General features: G+C 35.9%; 2 protein-coding genes across 3 annotated transcripts; one reads left to right on the top strand and one right to left on the bottom strand.

Annotated features, from left to right (window-relative positions):
* Nucleotides 1–2,697: 2,697 nt before the first annotated feature.
* Nucleotides 2,698–6,296, bottom strand: LOC148915196 (glutathione S-transferase T1-like). The gene is made up of 6 exons (XM_089041160.1): nucleotides 6,074–6,296; nucleotides 5,821–5,894; nucleotides 5,184–5,244; nucleotides 5,023–5,076; nucleotides 4,400–4,479; nucleotides 2,698–3,661 (listed from the first exon to the last, which is right to left on the bottom strand). The coding sequence occupies exons 1-6, from the start codon at nucleotides 6,136–6,138 to the stop codon at nucleotides 3,450–3,452; spliced, it is 546 nt and encodes a 181-aa protein (XP_088897286.1). The 5' UTR covers nucleotides 6,139–6,296; the 3' UTR covers nucleotides 2,698–3,449.
* A 2,584-nt stretch (nucleotides 6,297–8,880) lies between these two features.
* On the top strand, nucleotides 8,881–16,948 carry LOC103325497 (putative copper-transporting ATPase HMA5). 2 transcript variants are annotated; one of them, XM_089041158.1, is made up of 8 exons: nucleotides 8,881–9,281; nucleotides 12,036–12,324; nucleotides 12,472–13,430; nucleotides 13,539–13,793; nucleotides 14,077–14,199; nucleotides 14,273–14,923; nucleotides 15,112–15,348; nucleotides 15,680–16,948. In XM_089041158.1, the coding sequence occupies exons 1-8, from the start codon at nucleotides 8,985–8,987 to the stop codon at nucleotides 16,736–16,738; spliced, it is 3,870 nt and encodes a 1,289-aa protein (XP_088897284.1). In that variant the 5' UTR covers nucleotides 8,881–8,984; the 3' UTR covers nucleotides 16,739–16,948. The 2 variants fall into 2 exon arrangements, with proteins under 2 accessions (XP_088897284.1, XP_088897283.1); XM_089041157.1 differs by having other exon boundaries at nucleotides 12,036–13,430.
* The last annotated feature ends 5,356 nt before the right edge of the window (nucleotides 16,949–22,304 follow it).

The raw sequence follows: 22,304 nt of genomic DNA on the forward strand, positions 1-22,304 counted from the left end.
TATTATTAATAATATGATATTTGGTTGTGTGATTGCATGTCACTTAATTTAGTTATGAGAATCTACTATGGTAAGGTCTCATGTCCCTACTGAGCTGTGGTTGCTCACCCCTCACCTTGTTTAATTTTTCAGATGAATTAGTGGGTAAGAAAAGAACTAAACCAATTGAGGCCGAATTAGATGAGAGTGATAAACTTTATTTAATGTAAAGTTGTAAGATTTTTGGAGCTATTTTTATATAATAAAAAAAAAGTTTATTTCATGTTTCTTCTTTCTTTTTTTTTCTTTTTTTTCTTTTACTTTTTTTTTCTCATGCACCGGGCACGGGGTTTTCCTCAATCCCGAGTCTGGGGCGTGACATTGAAGTAAAATTGTTGTCTCTGATTTTACTATTTCAACAATTTATTAAATTATGAGTAATTTTTGTTATTTGTCTACACTCTATTCCAAAAATGAATTTTTTTATTAAAAAAATAAAATTAAAGCATTTATAACTCCCTAAACTAGGGGGAATGGTTGGAGGTGAATTTTTTATAGAGAGCTCCTAAATAGTTTATACTATTTTTAGCTAAATTTCAACTAAAAAGAGGGAGCATGACTGTAGATGCTAAGGAAGTGATCGAAGGAGGAAATCCAACTTCTATAATTGGAGATTCTGTGAATGAAGTTCAATGTGGTAGAAACAATCCTGTCACGTCATTGAAATACGATAAAATAATAAATAGAAAAATAATTTAACCCTAAACTGATAAAATGTATACAAATTTATAAATAAACTCAATCCTACACATGTATTTATAAAAAAACCCAAGCACTATTTAAACATAGAAACACACCCAAAATCAACAATTGTATATTTTTTAGGTGTGTTTATAAATGGGTTTTGAGTGTGTGTAATGATGGGTTTTTGGTGTGTTTATAAAGTGTTTTGGGTGTTGGGTTTTTTTATAATTTCAGCCCCCATTTTTTGTGTTTTAGTGAAACTCCCTAAAATGTAATCAACCATGAATATAGAGAAAAGTCTCTGATTTTTTTTATATATAAATAATATGAAGAAACAAAAAATAATACAACTCAAAATCCTAATAATTATAGAAAACTCAAGGTTTCAGAATATGCCCAAATTTATCTAACAAGAAAATATTAAAATCCTAATAGATAACTTATTCTAAAATTAAAAATATATATTTTTGCTCGCCATAATCATTCACTTCAAACTTGCTCGAACAGTCCAATCATTCCAACAATAAATTCTTCATAATTGATATTCAAGTAACTTACAATGTGTGATTGCCAATTTTGAACCAAGTTATTTTTTCTTAAAACTTGACCCATATTTTGTCTTACATTAAATTCATTGTGTGACTTATACATATAGCACTCAAATTATTGAGGTATCCATGATATTCCATTCATCCCTAAGACATAAGTGCTATGTGATGTTAGAAAGGATATCAATCCTGAATGAGTTTTGACGCGGATATACACTCGCATAATGCAAGTCACGTGTACTTTTAAAGAACTCACCAAAGTGATTTCATAAAATAATTAGTTAAAATTTCCAACACTCATACGGCCCCAAGCTTAAACTTAGCATTAATTGGAAAAAAAAAAAGTTCACGTTGCAAGAAAACCAATTTGAAAAGCAACGAAAACCACAATGACCCAAAAGATAAAAAGCAGAGAAAACAAACATAAAAGCTAAAATAAAGACAGAAACCAAATTTTGTTAGCACCCAACCATAAGCTTTTTGGTAGTGCAGTTATTTTGGATTACTCAAGGCTTATAAATGCGAATTGCCCTGTTCCAATCACACTTATAAAAAAAACCTTTAAAAAAAAAAAGAGAAGTAAGAGATATAAATTATAATAATTGAAGTGCATGATTGATGGATAAAATAGCATATAATCAAAATGCAAATGTAAAACCTAATAACAAAGCAGTGACAAATGAAGAAGCAAATCGATTTTAAGCACCTGTAAGCTTTTGACATGGACCAGGGATTTAATACTACTACTAGTTGCCGTGCTGTCCTCTGTGCCCATGAACGAGATTGATCAGTGGCTATCATTGATTTAAATAATGCATACAATCTTCTGTGAAAACTTACCCGAAAACTCTCAATATCATAAGACGGTGATATATATATATATATATATATATATATATATATATATATATTCAAAGAAGTATTACATTGCGTTTAATGCCAATGATGCCCTTCACTTTTTTATAATGCGATGAAACTTATTAAATAAGCTTGGCCAACCGTCCCTTTAAGATCATCACAAGCTAATGTCAACTAATTTTTTTTGTCGATTTGCTGGCGTCAAAGTTAAAATTCTAAGAAACATTTTTCTTATTAACTCAATAAACATACTAGACGAGAAATAAGGTTTCTCACACAAACACTATCAAGATGTTATGGAGGTTCGAACTTGAAATTACTAGTCGACAAGTCAATGCCCTTTTTCACCAAGGTAGACCCCGTTGAGGAAAACTAGAACTCTTAAACCATCATATATAGGCATCATGCCATAGGTAGATGATATCAAATTTTATAAGAATATATAAACTATTTTTATCATACACACTAATTACATAGGATCCAATGCAATCAATAATGTCATCAATATTTGCAACAGCATATTATTCGAAGACCCAAAGTGCTTATATATCAATTTGAGAAGAGAAAAGGAACAAAGTGCTTCTATATCGAACTTCTAAATGGAACATTTCTGAAGATTCTCCATTAGAAGATCTCCAGAAGAATCTTATACCACAGCAATGTAAAACTCCAGAAGAAAATTATAGAGGGATTCATCCAGGGAAACATATAGTTTCTGGCTGATCTAACATACAATCACAAGATGAACAAATGGAGTGGAGTTTTTTCAAACTTGTAAAGTTGAATGTTTCCCCATGAAATTTATGAAGTTGGTATGGCACTGATTATCTTATTTCAGATAACAAGTTTAGCTAAGTTAAATCACATTCTTCCTGTGATGTCAGAAAACATCAAGTACCAAGATAAAAACTGAACTAGACAACAGTATAGTTAGGACACTTAGAATACATCAAGACGCACTATTACCACTCCACAAATACTTAACCCACCAAGAGACCTGTTTCCCACTCTTCAAATAAACCATCATGAAAAGAAACCCCAAAAAAAAAAAAGGAAAGATATGACATCGAGGAAAAGTTCTCAATTTGCCAAACCTTAACCTGATGGTCTATCCAAGAATAGAGCTTCATATCTCTTTTTATTTTGTCGTAAATAGAGCTTCATATCTCAACATGTCATCTTTTACTTATTCCATGAGTAGAGTTTTGTTTACTTGACAAGTTGAAGAAAGTCCTCTCCGACCCCCACCCCTCCAATTTTTTTGAATGAAACTGATAACCCATAGAAAAGTAACATTATTAAACATTGAATGACACATCTCTATACCTCAAGTTGCATGATTTCACAAACCAAGCTGAGATCTGCTATGGATGGTCGGAAGCCACCCAGCAAGAATTTTCCATTTCCCTTGAGCCAAATGGACTCTATTGTTGACAAAGAGGAGGATAAAAGTGTCTCAGCTTCAGCAGCTGCTTGTGGATTTGATGGAAGTCCAAGCACAGGTGCTAGTACAGTATGAAGAACATATGTCGCTGAAACAGAAGCATCAAAAAAGAATAAACAAGGGAAGAGAAAAACACATGAAGTACTTTACAGTTCCAATGTGTCTCTTGCGATAAGAGTGACATCACAACAAAGAATAACCAGAAATCATATTGTGTCAAAGGTATAATGCTCACTACGGCAAACAGATGTATGCATATGAAAATTCAATAGCCATTGCAATAATGGAAGATGAAGCAGTGTGACCCTATATCTATGGCTGCAACAGAAAGGATGCATGTGATATAATACAAAAGGATTTAATAACTACAAATTATGTTTAATGAGATTTGAATTGGCAGAAGGCATATGCACCTGCAAATTGAAAAATACAGACTAATCTGGGTAACTTAATGAGGTATAGGTACTTACTGCTACACAAGTAACCAGTAACCAAAGGCAGATGTTACGAGACTAATTTTTCCCACTTACTGTGCAGATCCATTAAAAAATGAGAACCGATTGCCACTGACAGTGACTAGAGAATTGAGCCATTTCTTCCCTTCTGGGGCCTGAATCTAGCCATTTATTTATCACTAGTCATTCCTACAAACTTCTTTTGAATTAATTGTACAAAGGTTCTTCAAGGTATAATTTGTCTAGAAAGTATTTTATGAAATCATAAATAATATTGATTCCAGCTCAATGCAAGGAAGAAGAAAAGCATGACCAAATGCAACCAAAGACTAGAACATTTGGAGCATCATTTGGGAGACAAGTATTGAGACCTGAGCCACGGCGTAAGTTAGAGTGATGCCAATCCAATACTGAGTTGATTTTAGCTCTCGCGAAAAGATCAGAAGGATACCTGAAAGCATGAAAAGAAAAAGTTAGCTTTAAAATTGAAGATAAAAAATGAGAAGCTATTTGAGAATATTAACAATTTAAAATTGAAGCTGCATTAAAGCAGATACCATGATAACCAAATTTACATGGAAAATAATATATAATATGTGTATGTAGGTCCTTATTATCATGACCTCCAAAGTTTTGGACACACACGTCTTGGTTGATGACGTTGCTGTTTTCCTTCTCATGTAGTCCATTAACTTCATCTGTTCTTCTAACATATCAAGTAACTGAAGAAATCATAATTGCCAAGTTTTGTGGAAATAGTTACAAGTCTGTTCTACATAGAAGAAAGAATAACCAAAAATTTGAATTTTTTCATTTCTAATTCCTTTTCTTTGGATATTCAGAGATAATCTGAATGTTCAGTCATGAGGCCAACTTGTTTGTTCAAACTACCTAACCAAACCCATGTCATTGTTTGTTCAAGTTGGGTATTCAATACAATCCCTAAGCCTTTATGTCAAAAGAAATAACTGCGCAAAGAAGCAACAGGACTTACCAAGAATCTGCTACTCCAGGAAATGCACAAGCAAGATAGGTAAGAATTGCATGACTGCCAAAAGAAATTAATTAATTAATTGCTTAATTACTTAATTAATTAAATAGAAAAAACTTCTGATAGTTATTAGAGTATCGAAACACCGAATATAACTAAATTACCTTTCAAACAGTTTAAATCTGCCATCAGAAATAGCAGGAACTTGTCCCATAGGGTTTATTTCTACAAGTCATATCCAAAAACAAAAAACCAACAGTCATTGAGGAGATATCATCCCGCTCATCCAACATAAATGCCTTTCGGTTTTTTATTTCTTTTTCTTTTCAGTTTCAGTAGAGTAGATAACCTACTTTACCACTATGCTAGGACACCAGTCATCATAAAAAATTTACAACATATTGCTTCTATACTCACTAATTAAACCCGATTAATTAACGACCTTCTTATGTGATTTTTTTTTTTATAGGGTTCTTCTGAAGTGATTCAATTGTGCTGATTAGCAAATCATGTATTTCCTACAACTCACTTGTTTTTCCCTTTTTCATCAAAGTGGCAATGGGAAACTACAAAGTAGCCTTCCCATCCCTTATACCCTCTTGCATGGTCATCATCCAATATGAATAATTCAGTTCCACACAATTGAGTCTCAGAATTTGCAACTATCCACCAACATATGACATAACCCAATTACCCAAATATGTTTTCTAACCAATTTATTATTAGTAAATGAACTTTGGAAAAACTAACCACCAATTATAAAACCCAATTCAAAAGAAACTACATAAAAAAAAGGCATACTTTTGAATTCAGGAGATTTGTGTTGACGTTTGGCTATGTCTATTTTCACCTCCTCGAACTCTATTCCATTTGCCCTGTTATAGAAACAAACAAACAAAAAAAACAGACATTTCAACAAATCAGATGAGAAAAAGACACAACTTTACAACAATCCAGTTTCAAATTACAGAAAAAACTGACAAATTCATCAATATAATTACCAAACAAACAATTAGACAGTGAATTTTGACAAAGAAGAGAGAAAGTAAATTACTTGAGGAAGATTAAAATTGCACGTGACGGTTGTGACAATCGATCAACGTATACTTTCAGCTTCATTCTGTACTTTCTGTGCTGATTCTGGGTGAAATTCTATATCTCTCTCCTTTCTCTTCTTCACTCTTGCTGGTAAATATGGTGATGCGATCAGTATCAGTGACCGTGTAGCTTCTGACGTTTTGTGTCTGAGCTTATCTGGTTTTTCGTTCAAAAAAGAAAGGGTTATTTGTAGTAATGTCCCTCAATTATTCTCGGAGTTACATTTTGATCAACTCCAAAAATAGTTATAGAAATCACTTAATTAGGTGTTGTGTTGCACCATTAGTCCATACCGTTAAGTATCTATAATTGTAGAGACTAATGGTACAACACAACACCTAATTGAGTGACTTCTGTAACTATTTTTGGAGTTGAGTGATTAAAATGTAACTCTGAGTATAATTGAAAGGCCATTGCTACAAATAATCTTTTCGTTTTTATAAATATTTTAAATAAATTTCCAAGTTTACTCACGGATTTAATGGAAAAATAGACAAACTTAAATAAAGGGACTAGTGATGTAACACCATACATAATTGGGAGTCCTCTGCAACTATTTTTGGAGTTGAATTGCCAAAATGTAACTATGAGTATAGTTTAGGGACCATGGCTACAATTAATCCAGAAAGAAAAAGAGCTCATCTGGTTTTTCAATTTATAGTTTGGGTTTCGGGTATTTCGGATTAAGTCCGGATAAAATGGCGGGACGGGCCTCTTTTGTGGTGGGCAGGATTAGAAAAGCCCAAGTTGACCCACATACGCTGGTCCTCAAAACGACACCGTGCGATTCAAGAACATGAGCCTCGATGTGCGTAGAACTGATAAGATGGGCTTGACACGTGGACAGATCGAGATAATTCATTTTAATTTAATTTAATTTTATTTTATTTAATTTATTTAATTTTCTCAGCAGTGTGTGAAATAAATTTAAATGTAATTTAAAATGATGGAGCATGGCGGTGGTGTTGAGGTAGTCGTTGTGGAATATTAAATGGTATGCGCAGTCTTCACGCCACGCATGGAAGTCAGAGCTTTTACTAATTTTAAATTCTTTTGGTTAATGAAAAAAAATACAGCAATGCCAAGCAAAATAATCAAGGCTGTCCCATATAGGATGCGTGATAAATTCCGTTACAGAAGAAGCAACATAAAAGTAAAACCAAATCATTGGTAGGACCCCTAGGTTTCTCACACAAACACTATCAAGATGTTATGGAGGTTCGAACTTGAAATTACTAGTCCACAAGTCAATGCCCTTTTTCACCAAGGTAGACCCCGTTGACGAAAACTAGAACTCTTAAACCATCATATATAGGCATCATGCCATAGGTAGATGATATCAAATTTTATAAGAATATATAAACTATTTTATCATACACACTAATTACATAGGATCCAATGCAATCAATAATGTCATCAATATTTGCAACAGCATATTATTCGAAGACCCAAAGTGCTTATATATCAATTTGAGAAGAGAAAAAGAACAAAGTGCTTCTATATCGAACTTCTAAATGGAACATTTCTGAAGATTCTCCATTAGAAGATCTCAAGTGCTTATATACTACATTATCGTCTACTAAAGCATGTATAACTGTGACAACCACAGATCACAAAAGTACATGTCCTCTTGTTTTTTTTTTTTTTTCTCTTCTTCCCAATAAGTCAAATTCTCCCTCTTATTATCTTTATTACAGCAAATTATTTTGGTGTTATACAGCACGCGCACGCGTGAGATTAAAAAATACTAATAGTACCGCGAGAAAGCAAAGGATGAATCAGATAAAATTGATATGGTTTGTGAGGATGAAGTGAGAAGGAAACGGATGAGTCAGACACCACTTATCGACTGTACTTCCATATACATCGGTTTCATATCCCGTCTTTTTCTTTCTTTCTTCTCACATGTCGTATCACGAGAGATATAAATAGAAGAGGTATCTTTGTCGTGGATTCGGAATGATAGTTAAGTATAAACTATATATCAGCTTATCTGACAAAAGAACAAGCGATTTTGATAGCCGAAGTTTCGTGTTTGAATTCCCCGTTACCCATTCTATAAAATTAAAAAAGAAATATGAACTATATTGAGCTAATAATAATAGGTTATATATAACGTAAAGTAGGATCATTAGTAAGGTGGACTTTATTTGAATATAGCAATAGGTGGCTAGTTTAGAAAGATAGTCAGAAAATGTCGTCCTTTATCGTGCTAAACTATGATTCCGAAACATTGATTAGAAATTTAATCACAAGTTTACAATATGAGTATAATATGTTTATCTCCTCAATCTTATAGAGTCAAACTTCTTCCATATATTAATGGATATAACTACTAACTGAAATACAAGCTGCCCTGATGACGGGGCAACTATGCCTATTTAGACTTTAAAAGCAATGTCAAGTGAAAATGATTTGTAGCTCAAGTGATTAATGATTTTTATCTTTGCACCTAAGATTTTAAATTCGATTTTCCCTCTTCCAACATCGCTCATATGAAAAAGAAAAAAAATACAGCAATGCCAAGCAAAATAATCAAGGCTGTCCCATATAGGATGCGTGATAAATTCCGTTACAGAAGAAGCAACATAAAAGGTAGTCTATAGACTCTAAACCCAAATCATTGGTAGGACCCCCATTGCCCACTTAACCTAATTTTTTTTTTTCACTTTTCTTCTCCATATACTCAAATCCCACATATTAATTCCACTAACCAAAAGAATTTAAAATTCCATATCCTACTTTACCAGAGTGCACAATCCATCCCCTCCTCCCTCCTTCCCCACTTTTAAATACCTCGACAACTTCCCAGAAAAGAAAAGCATAATAACCAAACACAACTAAAAGGCTTCAAGGGCTTCAAATTCATGGCTGCAGGCAAGTTTGCTGCAATTGGTTGCTTTTGCAATGACCGTTGGGGTGACATGTCACCTCAGCCACACTATCCTTCGATGCCTAAGTACCCGAAGGGCACGTCTCCGGAGGCAGCGACGAATGTGAAGGGGTCTGAGGTGAAGGCCTTGTTCTCTGTGGTTGGCATGACATGTTCCGCCTGCGCCGGGTCTATTGAGAAGGCCGTCAAGCGGCTTCCTGGCATACGAGAGGCTGCCGTGGATGTGCTGAACAATACAGCCCATGTTCTCTACTATCCAAGCTTCGTAACTGTAAGTTGTTGTCTTGGAAATTCCTTTTGAATTGTTCTTTCTTTTCCTTAGGCAAAAATGTTCTCTTAGCGTGTCCGAGTTTGAACGATTGATAACATAAATATTTGTTTTACTTCCCAAAAAGTACGTGTTAATAGTTTTCGTTTGATGTTCTTTCCTGCTCTTTTAATCAACTGAAAGGCCAGTTGCTACGTTTTAATCAACATAAAGCCAAAGTAATTATTGGATAAGTAATCTTCAAAGACGAGAAATTATTGGATACTATTGAAACAATAATGAACCCAAACTTTCTCCCCAAAGACCCTTCGTTCCAAAATCAATCATGTATTTTTTGGTTACATCGGAGGAAAGAAACCCTACTAGGATTTGATCCTGAGTGCCATGGAGGGGAGGGGGAATCCACCATCAAAAGCTACTTTTATTTACTTTTCCCTTTATTCCCTTTTTTGACCAGAATTATCTTGATTTGAAAGCAATGAATAATTTGATAAATAATTAACCCGGCTTTATATATATTAGGAAGGACTAACCTCTCGATCAATAGTACTTTTTTATTTTTTATTTTATCATTATTTATAGACTATTGGTTTATGTATTTGTCCCCTTAAATTGAAATAGTTGTGTTTTACTTTCTTTCTTTTTTCCTTCAGAAAGGACAATTTTTGGATTATTTGAAAATTTTAACCAATAGCTTTTCTTATTTTATTGTTACCTTTATAGAATTTTGTTGGACATGAACTCTATTTAGAAAAGTCTTATTTGTTTATAATATAGCATTAAAATATAATCTGACGTTTTGCATTTTTTTAGAACATCATCTACTATAAGTTAATTTGTTAATATATAAGTCTAGCCCAGTGAAAAAATGTCTTCACTTGCAGACCAATGATCTCCAAGTTCAAACTCCTATACTACCTTGGTAGTGTGTATATGTGAAAAACCTCCTCCCATTATAGTTTAGATTATCGATTGTATTCTAAAGCATAATCTAGAGGTTATAATATATGTCATGTGTACAGCAAACTAGACGGTTGATGTTGATGTGTTACGTACAACTAATAATAATCAGTCTTCGCATTAGGGCATCCTAAGCGCATTTTAGTTTGTATAAGGTAATTTTCCTTAAATTAGGAGTGTGCATGCATGGTCTGGTTTCCTTCATTTTAACCCTAGAAATGTAACGTAATAATTCAAATAGGTTTAGTTTAAACCTAAAACTAATAGAATATCCGAATTAAACAAATCTATCTAGTGACCGGTTTGGTTTGATCATTTCCCTTCGTAAGCAACTAAGCAAATATGTTACTTTCTTACATATATCAACATGTACTACAAGAAAAATGACCTTTCTCATAGAAAAATCTTGCCCGGCGAAATTAACTCTATGCCTTTGACCAGAAAATCCAAGGTCGATTTAGCTTTCCCAATTGTACACAATTTGCTTCTGCCCATGTTCACACACACAAATTTTCCTGTTAATTTTAGAACTGGGTTGATGCAAAGTTGGGTGTTTTTAAGTCAATCTCTGGAGAAAATTCAGTTGTTTTAACAAGATTTTCTATGTCCATGGATATGAGATCGAAATCGATATGGAATTAATCCATTATTTTTCTAAATAAGGGGAGGGAAGATTCAAACACAGGATTAACTGTTCTTAACCACTTACGAGTGCCCTTGTGGAATTAATCCAATAAGGAGTTGGTGCAAAATAGTTCATAACCTGTTACGCTTATAATAATCTGTCAGCAATAAAGAGTTCATATATTCTGTTTATGATTTAAGCTATTGAGGTGGTTTTCAAGTGTTCATTTAATTCTCTTTCTGATATAATTAAAACCTTAAAACGAATTGTTAGTTTGGTCAAGTAAGTACCAATAAACAAACATATAATATTAGAGCATCTTGCTTTCTCTAACAACCTCTCAATTCACGGCCTCCACTGACAAAGAGTCTTAATCATTGTCCTAATCTTTGACTTAGGGTATTTGTAGAGTTTTCCAAAGATCAGGTTTCCTTAATAAATAAATAAAAGAAGACTTCCCTTCCACACCAAGTAAAACCTGAAAAACAACTTATTAAAATATAAGCTGTGTCAAATATGTATATATGTTAACCAAATCAAATTGATAGCATACATGACTCCTCCTCAAAATAGTTTCACCAGCCAGCTCAAACATTTGAGCTGAGCAGACCATTTTTAGCTAATGCAGAACTGATTTGCACCCTGAGTCAGAAACTGCTGTTGTGTCTTTGGCGCCTATGAGAAAGACTTTGTCTTATTACGAACGTTTTTCTCTCACGCTAAACTTCCATTATGTTCTTCTATTAACAACAAATTAACCTTTTAAAAGAAACAATTAGCTTGTTATGGAGTATAATTTTAATTTGTTTAGCCATATAACATGTCACAGAATTTGTTCCGAGATAAAGCTGAACAGAATGGCGGAGGATGTTGCGATTATGAGAAGACAATTTTCTATATGTATCCATCAGTAATGGCTACAAAAGGATAAACTTGATTTGCTATAGTACAAACAGTAGCTTCAATGTGTTTTCATTTCTCATATACTATATTTGATCAAGTTTTTGAATAGAAGGTGATCTTGGAGACACTTTAATTAGTTCAGCCAGTTATCACTTGTGTAGAGTCATTTTTTTACAAGATTTTAGCAGGGGAAGTTGGATTATGTTTATGCACAAGATTATGCATGGTACGTGGCCTTTTATTTATAGCTGTTGCCTCACATCTTATAGGAGGAGACGATTCGCGAGACGATTGAAGATGTTGGGTTTCAAGCCACATTGATTAATGATGAGGGAAATGAGAGGTCCACTTTGGTATGCAGAATTCGGATAAAGGGAATGACTTGCACTTCTTGCTCCACCACTGTTGAATCAGCTTTGCAGGCAGTTCATGGTGTACAAAAAGCTCAAGTTGCATTAGCAACTGAAGAAGCAGATGTTCACTATGATCCTAAGATTGTGAGCTACAATCATTTGCTAACAACCATTGAAGACACCGGATTCGAAGGCATACTTCTTACTACAGGGGAAAACATGAGCAGGATAGAGCTTAAGGTTGATGGCGTACGGACTGATCATTCAATGAGAATACTTGAACAGTCTCTTCAAGCACTCCCTGGTGTGCAAGCGGTAGAATTTGATTCTGAAATCAAGAAAATCTCTCTTTCTTACAAATCAGATATGACAGGGCCAAGAAATTTCATCAATGTGATTGAAACAACTGGTACCAGGCGTTTCAAGGCAAATATTTTCCCTGGAGGTGGAGCAGGAAGAGATACTCATAGAAAGGAGGAAATTAAGCAGTATTATAGATTCTTCCTGTGGAGTTTGGTTTTTACTATTCCAGTGTTTTTAACCTCCATGGTCTTCATGTACATTCCTGGAATTAAGCACGGCCTAGAAACCAAAATCGTGAATATGCTCGAAATAGGGGCACTTTTGAGGTGGATCCTGTCAACTCCAGTGCAATTCATCATAGGCCGGAGGTTCTATACTGGGGCATACAAATCATTGCGCCATGGTTCGGCTAATATGGACGTGTTAATTGCCTTGGGAACAAATGCAGCCTATTTTTATTCAGTCTACTCTGTGCTGAGAGCTGTTACCTCTCCAAATTTTATGGGTACTGATTTCTTTGAGACTAGTGCCATGCTTATTTCATTCATTCTCTTAGGGAAGTACCTAGAGGTGTTAGCTAAGGGGAAGACATCTGATGCCATTGCCAAACTGATGGACTTGGCACCAGAAACAGCAACTTTGTTAACACTAGATGGAGAAGGAAATGTCATAAATGAAGAAGAAATTGATAGTAGGTTGATACAAAAGAATGATGTCATTAAAATTATTCCTGGAGCAAAAGTAGCTTCGGATGGTTATGTGACTTGGGGGCAAAGCCATGTGAATGAGAGTATGATAACGGGAGAAGCAAGGCCGGTGGCAAAAAGAAAGGGTGATACAGTCATTGGAGGTACTTTGAATGAGAATGGTGTGTTGCATATCAGGGCAACAAGGGTTGGATCAGAAAGTTCTCTTTCCCAAATTGTGCGGCTTGTTGAGTCAGCTCAGATGGCCAAAGCTCCTGTGCAGAAGTTTGCCGACCACATTTCCAAATACTTTGTGCCACTGGTAAGTGTTATAATATAATTGCTTACAGTTTCTTTATGGTTTTGTTTTGTTTTGTTTAATTGAAGGGATATTGGAGGGTCTTTTTAAGAAGTGGTTTTTAATTTGCAGGTGATCATGCTTTCATTCTTGACCTGGCTTTCATGGTTTTTGGCTGGAAAATTCCATGGCTACCCAGAATCTTGGATACCGTCTTCCATGGATAGCTTCCAGCTTGCTCTCCAGTTTGGAATCTCTGTCATGGTTATAGCATGCCCTTGTGCTTTAGGCCTAGCTACTCCAACTGCCGTCATGGTTGGAACTGGAGTAGGTGCATCCCAAGGTGTATTGATCAAAGGAGGACGAGCATTAGAAAGTGCACATAAGGTTAGAAATCAAAATCCTTCGTGCAGTTTGATACTTTCTATGAGATGCAAATATGGAAGTTTGCTGCATTGAGACATGCAAGAGTGTTTATTATGCATCTTCAGCAATTTTGATGTTGCATTTCCAAAAAGATAGAGACTGATAAAGGAGGTCTATGCATAGCATGGTTTCATTTTGTTCTTCAACAGTTTCAACAATTTTTCTCTCAGATAACCCTTAGGTGCTGTCTCGTAGAATTTTCAGATTTGTATACATCTTATAGAGCTGATTGATGATGTTGTAGGTGGACTGCATCGTGTTCGACAAGACAGGGACTCTCACAATTGGGAAGCCAGTGGTTGTTAACACAAGACTCCTGAAAAATATGGTGCTTAGCGATTTCTATGAACTTGTTGCTGCGGCTGAGGTAGGCTTTATATGTTCATTATTATCAACATTCATTTAAAACATTGGTGTTCTGAATGATTCATACATATCAGGTGAACAGTGAGCACCCTTTGCTAACAACCATTGAAGACACCGGATTCGAAGGCATACTTCTTACTACAGGGGAAGACATGAGCAGGATAGAGCTTAAGGTTGATGGCGTACGGACTGATCATTCAATGAGAATACTTGAACAGTCTCTTCAAGCACTCCCTGGTGTGCAAGCTGTAGAATTTGATTCTGAAATCAAGAAAATCTCTCTTTCTTACAAATCAGATATGACAGGGTCAAGAAATTTCATCAATGTCATTGAAACAACTGGTTCCAGGCGTTTCAAGGCAAATATTTTCCCTGGAGGTGGAGCAGGAAGAGATACTCATAGAAAGGAGGAAATTAAGCAGTATTATAGAACAGAGAGAAACAGAGGAAAACAGAGGAAAACCAATATGAAGGCAACAATGCCAAGAAAGGCCTTAATATGGTCCATGCTCATGGTCATGGGGTTTGCCAGCTTCACCAGAATTCATGTTTCTGCAGAAAAATATGAAATGGGCCGTCATCAATTCTCCAGTGGAGATCGTTTTCGTGACGATATGCGGACAATAAAACGGTTCAAGGCCTCGCTTAATCACCATGATTCAATTTCTGCTGCACCACCTTCAGTCTCGCCCTCGCCTTCTCCTAGCTATGTTGATCCTCCTCCGGTAATTAATGGCTTTGTGTACAAATCATTATCTTGTTCTTGAATTTGGTTCTTTAATTCTTGGTTAAAATGTGTGACAGTACTTTTTGTTCTTGAAAGTATTTATGGTTGATTAGTCTATTTTTTTGGAAAATGACGGTGGTTGTTCTGGTGGTTAATCATGGAGGCTGTTATGATGGTGTGATGCAGGGGAGAAATAGTGCACGTGTGTATCACGTGACATCGTACGGTGCTGATCCAACGGGGGAACGAGACAGCACTGATGCACTTGCCGAGGCAATAGCAGATGCATTTAGAGGACCAACTGAAGGGTTCTTGACTGACGGAATTGCCAATCTTGGAGGTTCCCAGATCAGTCTTGAAGGTGGTTCTTATCGCATCCGCAAACCGCTTCGATTGCCTGCAGCTGGAGTAGGAAACCTTATGGTATGCCCCAGTCAATAAAATTTTAAATTTTCCAATTTACTGGGAGTGCTAGCAAAGATTAGTAAATTGGTAGGCGTGAATATTATTGATTAATATCTATCATATAATTTCTGGCACACATGGTTATGCCACATGTCATTCAAGGGCTCACCCACCTGGCTGGACCAGGTTCGGCATCGGCGCAAAGGAGTCATCAATGATCATATAGTCTAACGTGTGTTTTGCAATTGTTAATCAAATACATGGCAACATGATGACTTTCAATTTTCATTCTGTATTAGGTTTGTGTGATTTGTTGTTTCATTTGAGTTTTTTTCTTTTGATGAAACAGATTCATGGGGGAACATTACGAGCCTCGGATGATTTTCCAACTAATGGATACCTGATTGATTTATCAGCTTCATCATCACCTAACGAGAATGAAGAAACTTATGAGAGCTCAATGTCTGCACAGCTTTCTTCATCCTCATCCTACAACTATGAGTACATAACCCTAAGGGACCTCATGTTAGACTCAAACTACAGGGGTGGGGGCATTTCAGTCAGAAACTCACTCAGGACCAGCATAGACAATTGTTACATAACTCAATTCACCACCAATGGGATCTTAGTCCAAAGTGGACATGAAACCTACATCCGAAATTCCTTCCTCGGCCAGCACATCACCGCCGGTGGTGATCGTGGCGAAAGGAACTTTTCAGGCACGGCAATCAACTTAATGGGCAATGACAATGCTGTGACAGATGTGGTGATTTTTTCTGCTGCTGTAGGTATAATGATTTCAGGTCCAGCAAACATACTTTCTGGAGTACATTGCTACAAGAAGGCCACTGGATTTGGGGGCACTGGAATTTATCTGAGACTGCCTGGGTTGACGCAAACGCGGATTGTGAATTCTTACTTGGACTACACTGGTATAGTTGCTGAAGATCCAGTGCAGCTTGATATCTCAAACACTTTCTTCCTTGGCGACGCTTACATTGTGCTAAAATCAATAAAGGGAGTTGCTAATGGGGTCAATATTGTTAACAACATGTTTAGTGGGTCCAATAAAGGGGTTGGAATTGTTCAATTGGACCAATCAAAGGGGCCTTTCAAGGACATTGGACAAATTGTTGTGGACAGGAACAATGTGAAGGGGATGAACATAAAGAGCACTGTTGGAAGGAGGTCTGTGCAAGGAAATGGCACCTCCTGGACCATAGACTTTAACCCAGTTCTTTTATTTCCTAACCTTATTAAGCATGTGCAGTACACGCTAAGCACCGGCAGCAATGCGTTCCCTAACCATGCCCTGAGGAATGTGTCGAATAATCGAGTTGTGATCGAGTCGAATGTGGCTGTTCCTGCTTCTGTTTTTGTAACAGTGGATCAAGGAGTGGCAAACTGATGCTCATGACCTGAATTTGTGTCGAGATTGACTGGACAATTCCGAATAGGTCGGGAGATGGATACATTTTCTTTTTTATCAACCACTCTATTTTAGGAGAAAATATTATTATTGTACACAAAATTGGACCACATAATACGTTTTACACTTGTAATAGTAGTTGAAAGTACAATAAATCGAATTCAATACATCTGCAAAACTTAGCCCAAATGTCTTGTTGATTTGCTGAAAGTTGTGCACTAGAAAATCACCAGTTGGTTAACTTTGGGAATTTCAGTCTCAAGGGCACATTCTTGTAAGAGAAAAGCTTGCTCTATTACTGCAATTTCAATTACAATCACATTTTAACAGAAGTCAACAACCTTAATTGACCTGAACGACGCCCTGTTTGAACATCATTCAAAAACGATCTAGAGGGTCATTGGGTGCCTTGAGAAAAAAGGTGAGGAAGTAAAACACTCTGGGGCTGATATTTGTATATAGTCTAAGAAACATGACACAGAATCAGGACAAGATTTGGGCAGAGGTTTCATGGAGTAGGAGCAGCAATGATCAAAAGTCCAAGAATGCTCAACCCAAACTCGACCCATTTGATAAATGTGTTGTGTCGGCTTCGTGTCGTGTCAAGATAATAAAAGTGTCAAGAATGCTGAACCCAAACCCGACCAATTTGATAAATGTGTTGTGTTAAACATGTTAATCTATTTAACAAATTATTAAACATGTTACATGTTGAATTCAAAATAGAGATGATAATTAGAATGAGGAGATCGACTTAGGCTAACGGTTTTCATTTGGGTGGGTTGAAACCCACTACCTTAGGGTGCATGGTGGAATATAATAGAACATGTCAATTTATGCATGCCACATATTTATTATTAAGAAGGTTCTCCCTTGTGATGGGATTCTATAAAATAAAACCTTGGTCAGCTCCTTTCTTATCAGTATTGTCCATGTCTTTCGTTGCATGATGCTTTTTAAGCAAAGCAAGGAAAGGGTCCCAAAAAGATAATATTTAACCCTTCTTGCGACTGACTTTTTTTGTCTTGTTGGGCTCAAAATAATAGGATTTGAAAGTGATTTCCTTTTTCCCGCATATAAAAAGGCTGTGGGAAGATGTACGAGGAATCATTCTCGTCCAAATTCATTCATCGTCTACCACCTCCCAAGTTTTTCTTTGAAAGTACAAACCCTAACAATCTTAAATTTGTTTTTATAAATGTCTTAGGTCGGTCGTATCTGGTTTTATTTATTTATTAGAAAGTCTTATATGTTTAATTTTTAAAATTAGTTGCAAACAAAATGCTTTTGGACTTCTTTCCAAACGTACGGTTAATTCTAAGCTAGCATGCTCCATCTCAAGTAATCGGTCTGCATATTTATGATATGATAATAGTAAGACCTTTCTCACCAGGCACGTACCTACTAACATGCTAACCTCGGCTAAAGCCCAGGCACTTTGTTTTTTTATAGACTAAATTAATATTCTAGCCCAGGTCACCTAAATAAAATATTATTAATTAATACCATTAGGACTAGGCTAACCACCTAAATAAAATATTATTAACTAGTCCTATTAGGACTAGGCTGACCAACAAATAAATAAAAAGAACAAAATTAGCATAAACATACTACTTGATTGATAGATTGATTCATTTGGTGCTAACTCTTCCTGTGTCTACAACAACAATAGAATGAGCATTTTCATGTATGAGACTTATTAAAAATCGACTTTGGAATAAGATAGGTGATGAGTTTCTTGCTAATTGTATGCTACTTCATATTGAAAGTACCGTTGAGTCTCCCGTGTATGTAAGGTAAATTTAGCCCGCGTCATTTTGAAATCCTGGGTCCGTCCCTGTTTCTCACCAAAGAAAATGGCCCCTAAGCCTGGTCTGGACAAACTAGTCTCAGTTATACACATGTCAGCACACCAGTACCAACTATCTTTAAAACAACAACAGAAATTGAGAAAGATGAATCGAACATAGAACTTTGAGTGCATATATAAATATAATTAAAAATTAAGTACTTGAACTACAAGCCTTATTTACGACAAGTTGGTATCTATTGGCTATTGCATAACATCACTTATTTTCAAATGGGCATAGTTATCATTTTATCACTCACATGTGATGCGAGTTTAATTAAAGCTCGAGTTGAGTTTGGTCAAACTTGGGAAATATGATTATGCTTGAGTTTCAGCTTTACTATAATCATCTCTATTTAGAGTCCGTTTGAAACTGTTTATGCAATAATCACTTATGTTCATAAGCGCTTTTGCTAAAAGTTGTCCTTGTGTTGATACTTTGGGTGTCTTGAGTGCCCGCAGAGGTGCAGCTTTGGGTGCTTTGAGCAGCTTGGAGGCTCTTTAGATTATTCTCTTAAATTATTTTCAATTAAACAAAACAAATTTTGTGTAAAAATAAAATAAAAAAACAAACAAAACAGGTTCTATCTTTTTTTGTTGTTGACTGAACAAAACATGTTCTCCAGGATGCTAGCCACTGCCTGCCTCCAAACATACCATTACACCATTGAATCATCAACCAACCAATATCAACTTCTCAACAATATACCAAAAAGAAAATGAAAAACAATGGTAGAAACCAAAGAATTCAAAAATCCCCAGATTTAAGCTTTCCCAAAATCTTCAGTCTTTGTCAATCCATAAGAGATGAAAAATTAAATCGGAAGAATTCGCAACGTCGGAGTTGGAAAAGCTAAAGAGGACCATGAGGAGGGACTGAAGGTTATAGAGGCGTCGACCTCCATGGAGTTGGAGGCGGCTATGCAATAGTTTAGAACGTGTTTTGTTTCCACAAAAACTTGTTTTATTTAAGTAAAAATAATATAATATGAATTTTTAAATCAGTTTTTTTCTCCACCCTTAGATTTGATCCAAGGTGGGTGACCACAGATTCCTTAGACCGTTGGTGACCAGGAGAACGGGACTGGAGATTAAGATAAGTTAACTCCCTATATTTAAAGCATGTTTTTTTAAAAAAAAAAAAAAATTTATATCAAATTGAAGGTAGAAGATGGATTACTTAGAAAAAATACATATCCCATATAATCCCAACAAAATGATAGAATATCAATAGCTTATAACTTATCCCTCCTAAAATATTCGTGTTTATTTGTTGTTGCATAAGCACACACTTCTTAACTAAATAATTCATTGTCTGCTAAAGGTGTTCCGGGAAAAATGCAAATTAGACTTAAATTCAAGGCTAGATTTTTTTTTTTCAAAGACAAGACTAGTGCTCTTAATTTGTTGGAATTAGCAAGAAATTAACGAATAGGCCTGCAGGGAAAAGAAAAACTGAATGGGCCTATGAAGATAAAGTTGCATTACAAAACCCATGCGGTCCAACTTTAATTAGGGTAATTCCAATAAAAATGCTAGCTACCAGAAGAAGAAGGGGTCAAAACATTCATCTGAGTAGTAATTAGGAGCTTTTGTTCAAGAACCTATTTTGAATTGCACATATTGAAAAAAGATGCCACACGTTTGCCAAGTGCCAACTAGCTACAACGTGAATTGAGACAAGCTTGCTCGCTCGCTCGCTAATAAGCAGTAATACTCATTAGGGGGCAATATTTCTTTGCTTTCACGTGCATTGATGGAGTACTCCACGTTGTTTATTATTCCAAAGGAACCAGGGAAGATATTCCGAGATGCTGCAAAAACTCCAAAATGTGGACGAATATTGAAAATATTCCCCTATCTTCCCATACAGAACCGAAATATTTTTGTATACTATTATTTACTTGGTTGTGTAGGTGCAAAAATGTTCCGATTCTGTACGGGAGGATTGGGGAATATTTTCAATATTCATCCATATTTTATAGGTTTTGCAACATCTCGGGATATCCTCTTTGGTTCCTTTGGAACAATAAACAACATGGAGTACTCCATCAATGTGCATGAAGGCAAAGACTTATTGCCCCTAATGAGTATCGGTGCTTATTAGCGAGTGAGCGAGCTTGTCTCAATTCATGTTGTAGCTAGTTGGCACTTGGCAAACGTGTGGCGTCTTTTTTCAATAATGTGCAATTCAAAATATGTTCTTGAACCAAAGGTTACACATAAAGATGACAGTGGACAGATATTGGTGTTCACTCGTAGTGTTGACTATTCAATAGAACCAATATCTGTCCACTATCAACTTTATGTATAAGCTTTGGTTCAAGAACATATTTTGAATTGCACACTATTGAAAGTAGACGCCACCCGTTTTCCAATTGCTAACTGACTGCAACGTGAATTGAGACAGGCTTGCTTGCTAATAAGCTGCAATACTCATTAGGGAGCAATAAGTCTTTGCCTTCAAGTGCATTGATAGAGTACTCCTTTTTTTTTGTTCCAAAGGAACCAACAAGGATATCTCGAGATGCTGCAAAACCTCTAAAATGTGGACAAATATTGGAAATATTCCCCAATCTTCTCATATAAAACCAGAACATTTTTGCACCTACACAACCAAGTAAAAAATAGTATACAAAAAGCAAAGTCATCATGTAACATCCTTTGGTTCGAAATGACTTTTATTTTAGAGGTTGAGCTATTGCTATAAGTATTATTTGATCGATTTTAAGTTTTGAGAGGTTGAGCTAGTTAAACCTAGGAGGTCGACGGTTCGTTGGTTTTTCAGGCCACTTTGGCCACTTTTTTTCCCAGGGTCCGAGACAAAAAAGTGGTCCCTTGAATAGTATGTTAATCATCAATTGTGTCATTATGATGACTTTGCTTGTGTGGGTGCAAAAATGTTCCGGTTTTGTACAAGAAGATTGGGTAATATTTCCAATATTCGTCCATATTTTAGAGGTTTTGCAATATCTCGGGATATCCTCGCTGGTTCCTTTGGAACAACAAAAAATATGGAGTACTCCATCAATGCACATGAAGGCAAAGAATTATTACCCCATAATGAGTATCGCGGCTTATTAGCAAGCGAGCAACCAATATCTGTCCACTGTCAACTTTATGTATGAGCTTTGGTTCAAGAACATATTTTGAATTGCACACTACTGAAAATAGACGACATGCGTTTGCCAATTGCTAACTAGCTACAACATGAATTGAGACGAGCTCGCTCACTCGCTAATAAGCTGCGATACTTATTAGGGGGCAATAAGTCTTCGTCTTCATGTGCATTGATGGATTACTCCACGTTGTTTATTGTTCCAAAGGAACCAGCGAGGATATCCCGATATGCTGCAAAACCTCTAAAATGTGGACGAATATTGGAAATATTCCCAAATCTTCTCGTACATAACCGGAACAGTTTTGCACCTACACAACCAAGTAAAGAATAGTATACAAAAACGTTTCGGTTCTGTATGGGAAGATAGGGAAATATTTTCAATATTAGAGGTTTTGCAGCATCTCGGGATATCCTCGCTGGTTCCTTTGGAACAATAAACAATATGGAGTACTCCATCAATGCACGTGAAGGCGAAGACTTATTGCCTCCTAATGAGTATCGCAGCTTTTTAGCGGATGAGCCTATCTCAATTCACGTTGTAGGTAGTGGGCAAATGTGTGGCGTCTATTATCAAC

Source organism: Prunus mume, linkage group LG7 (assembly GCF_029339155.1).
Source record: "Prunus mume cultivar Tortuosa linkage group LG7, ASM2933915v1, whole genome shotgun sequence".
In the NCBI taxonomy this organism is placed as follows: domain Eukaryota; kingdom Viridiplantae; phylum Streptophyta; class Magnoliopsida; order Rosales; family Rosaceae; genus Prunus; species Prunus mume.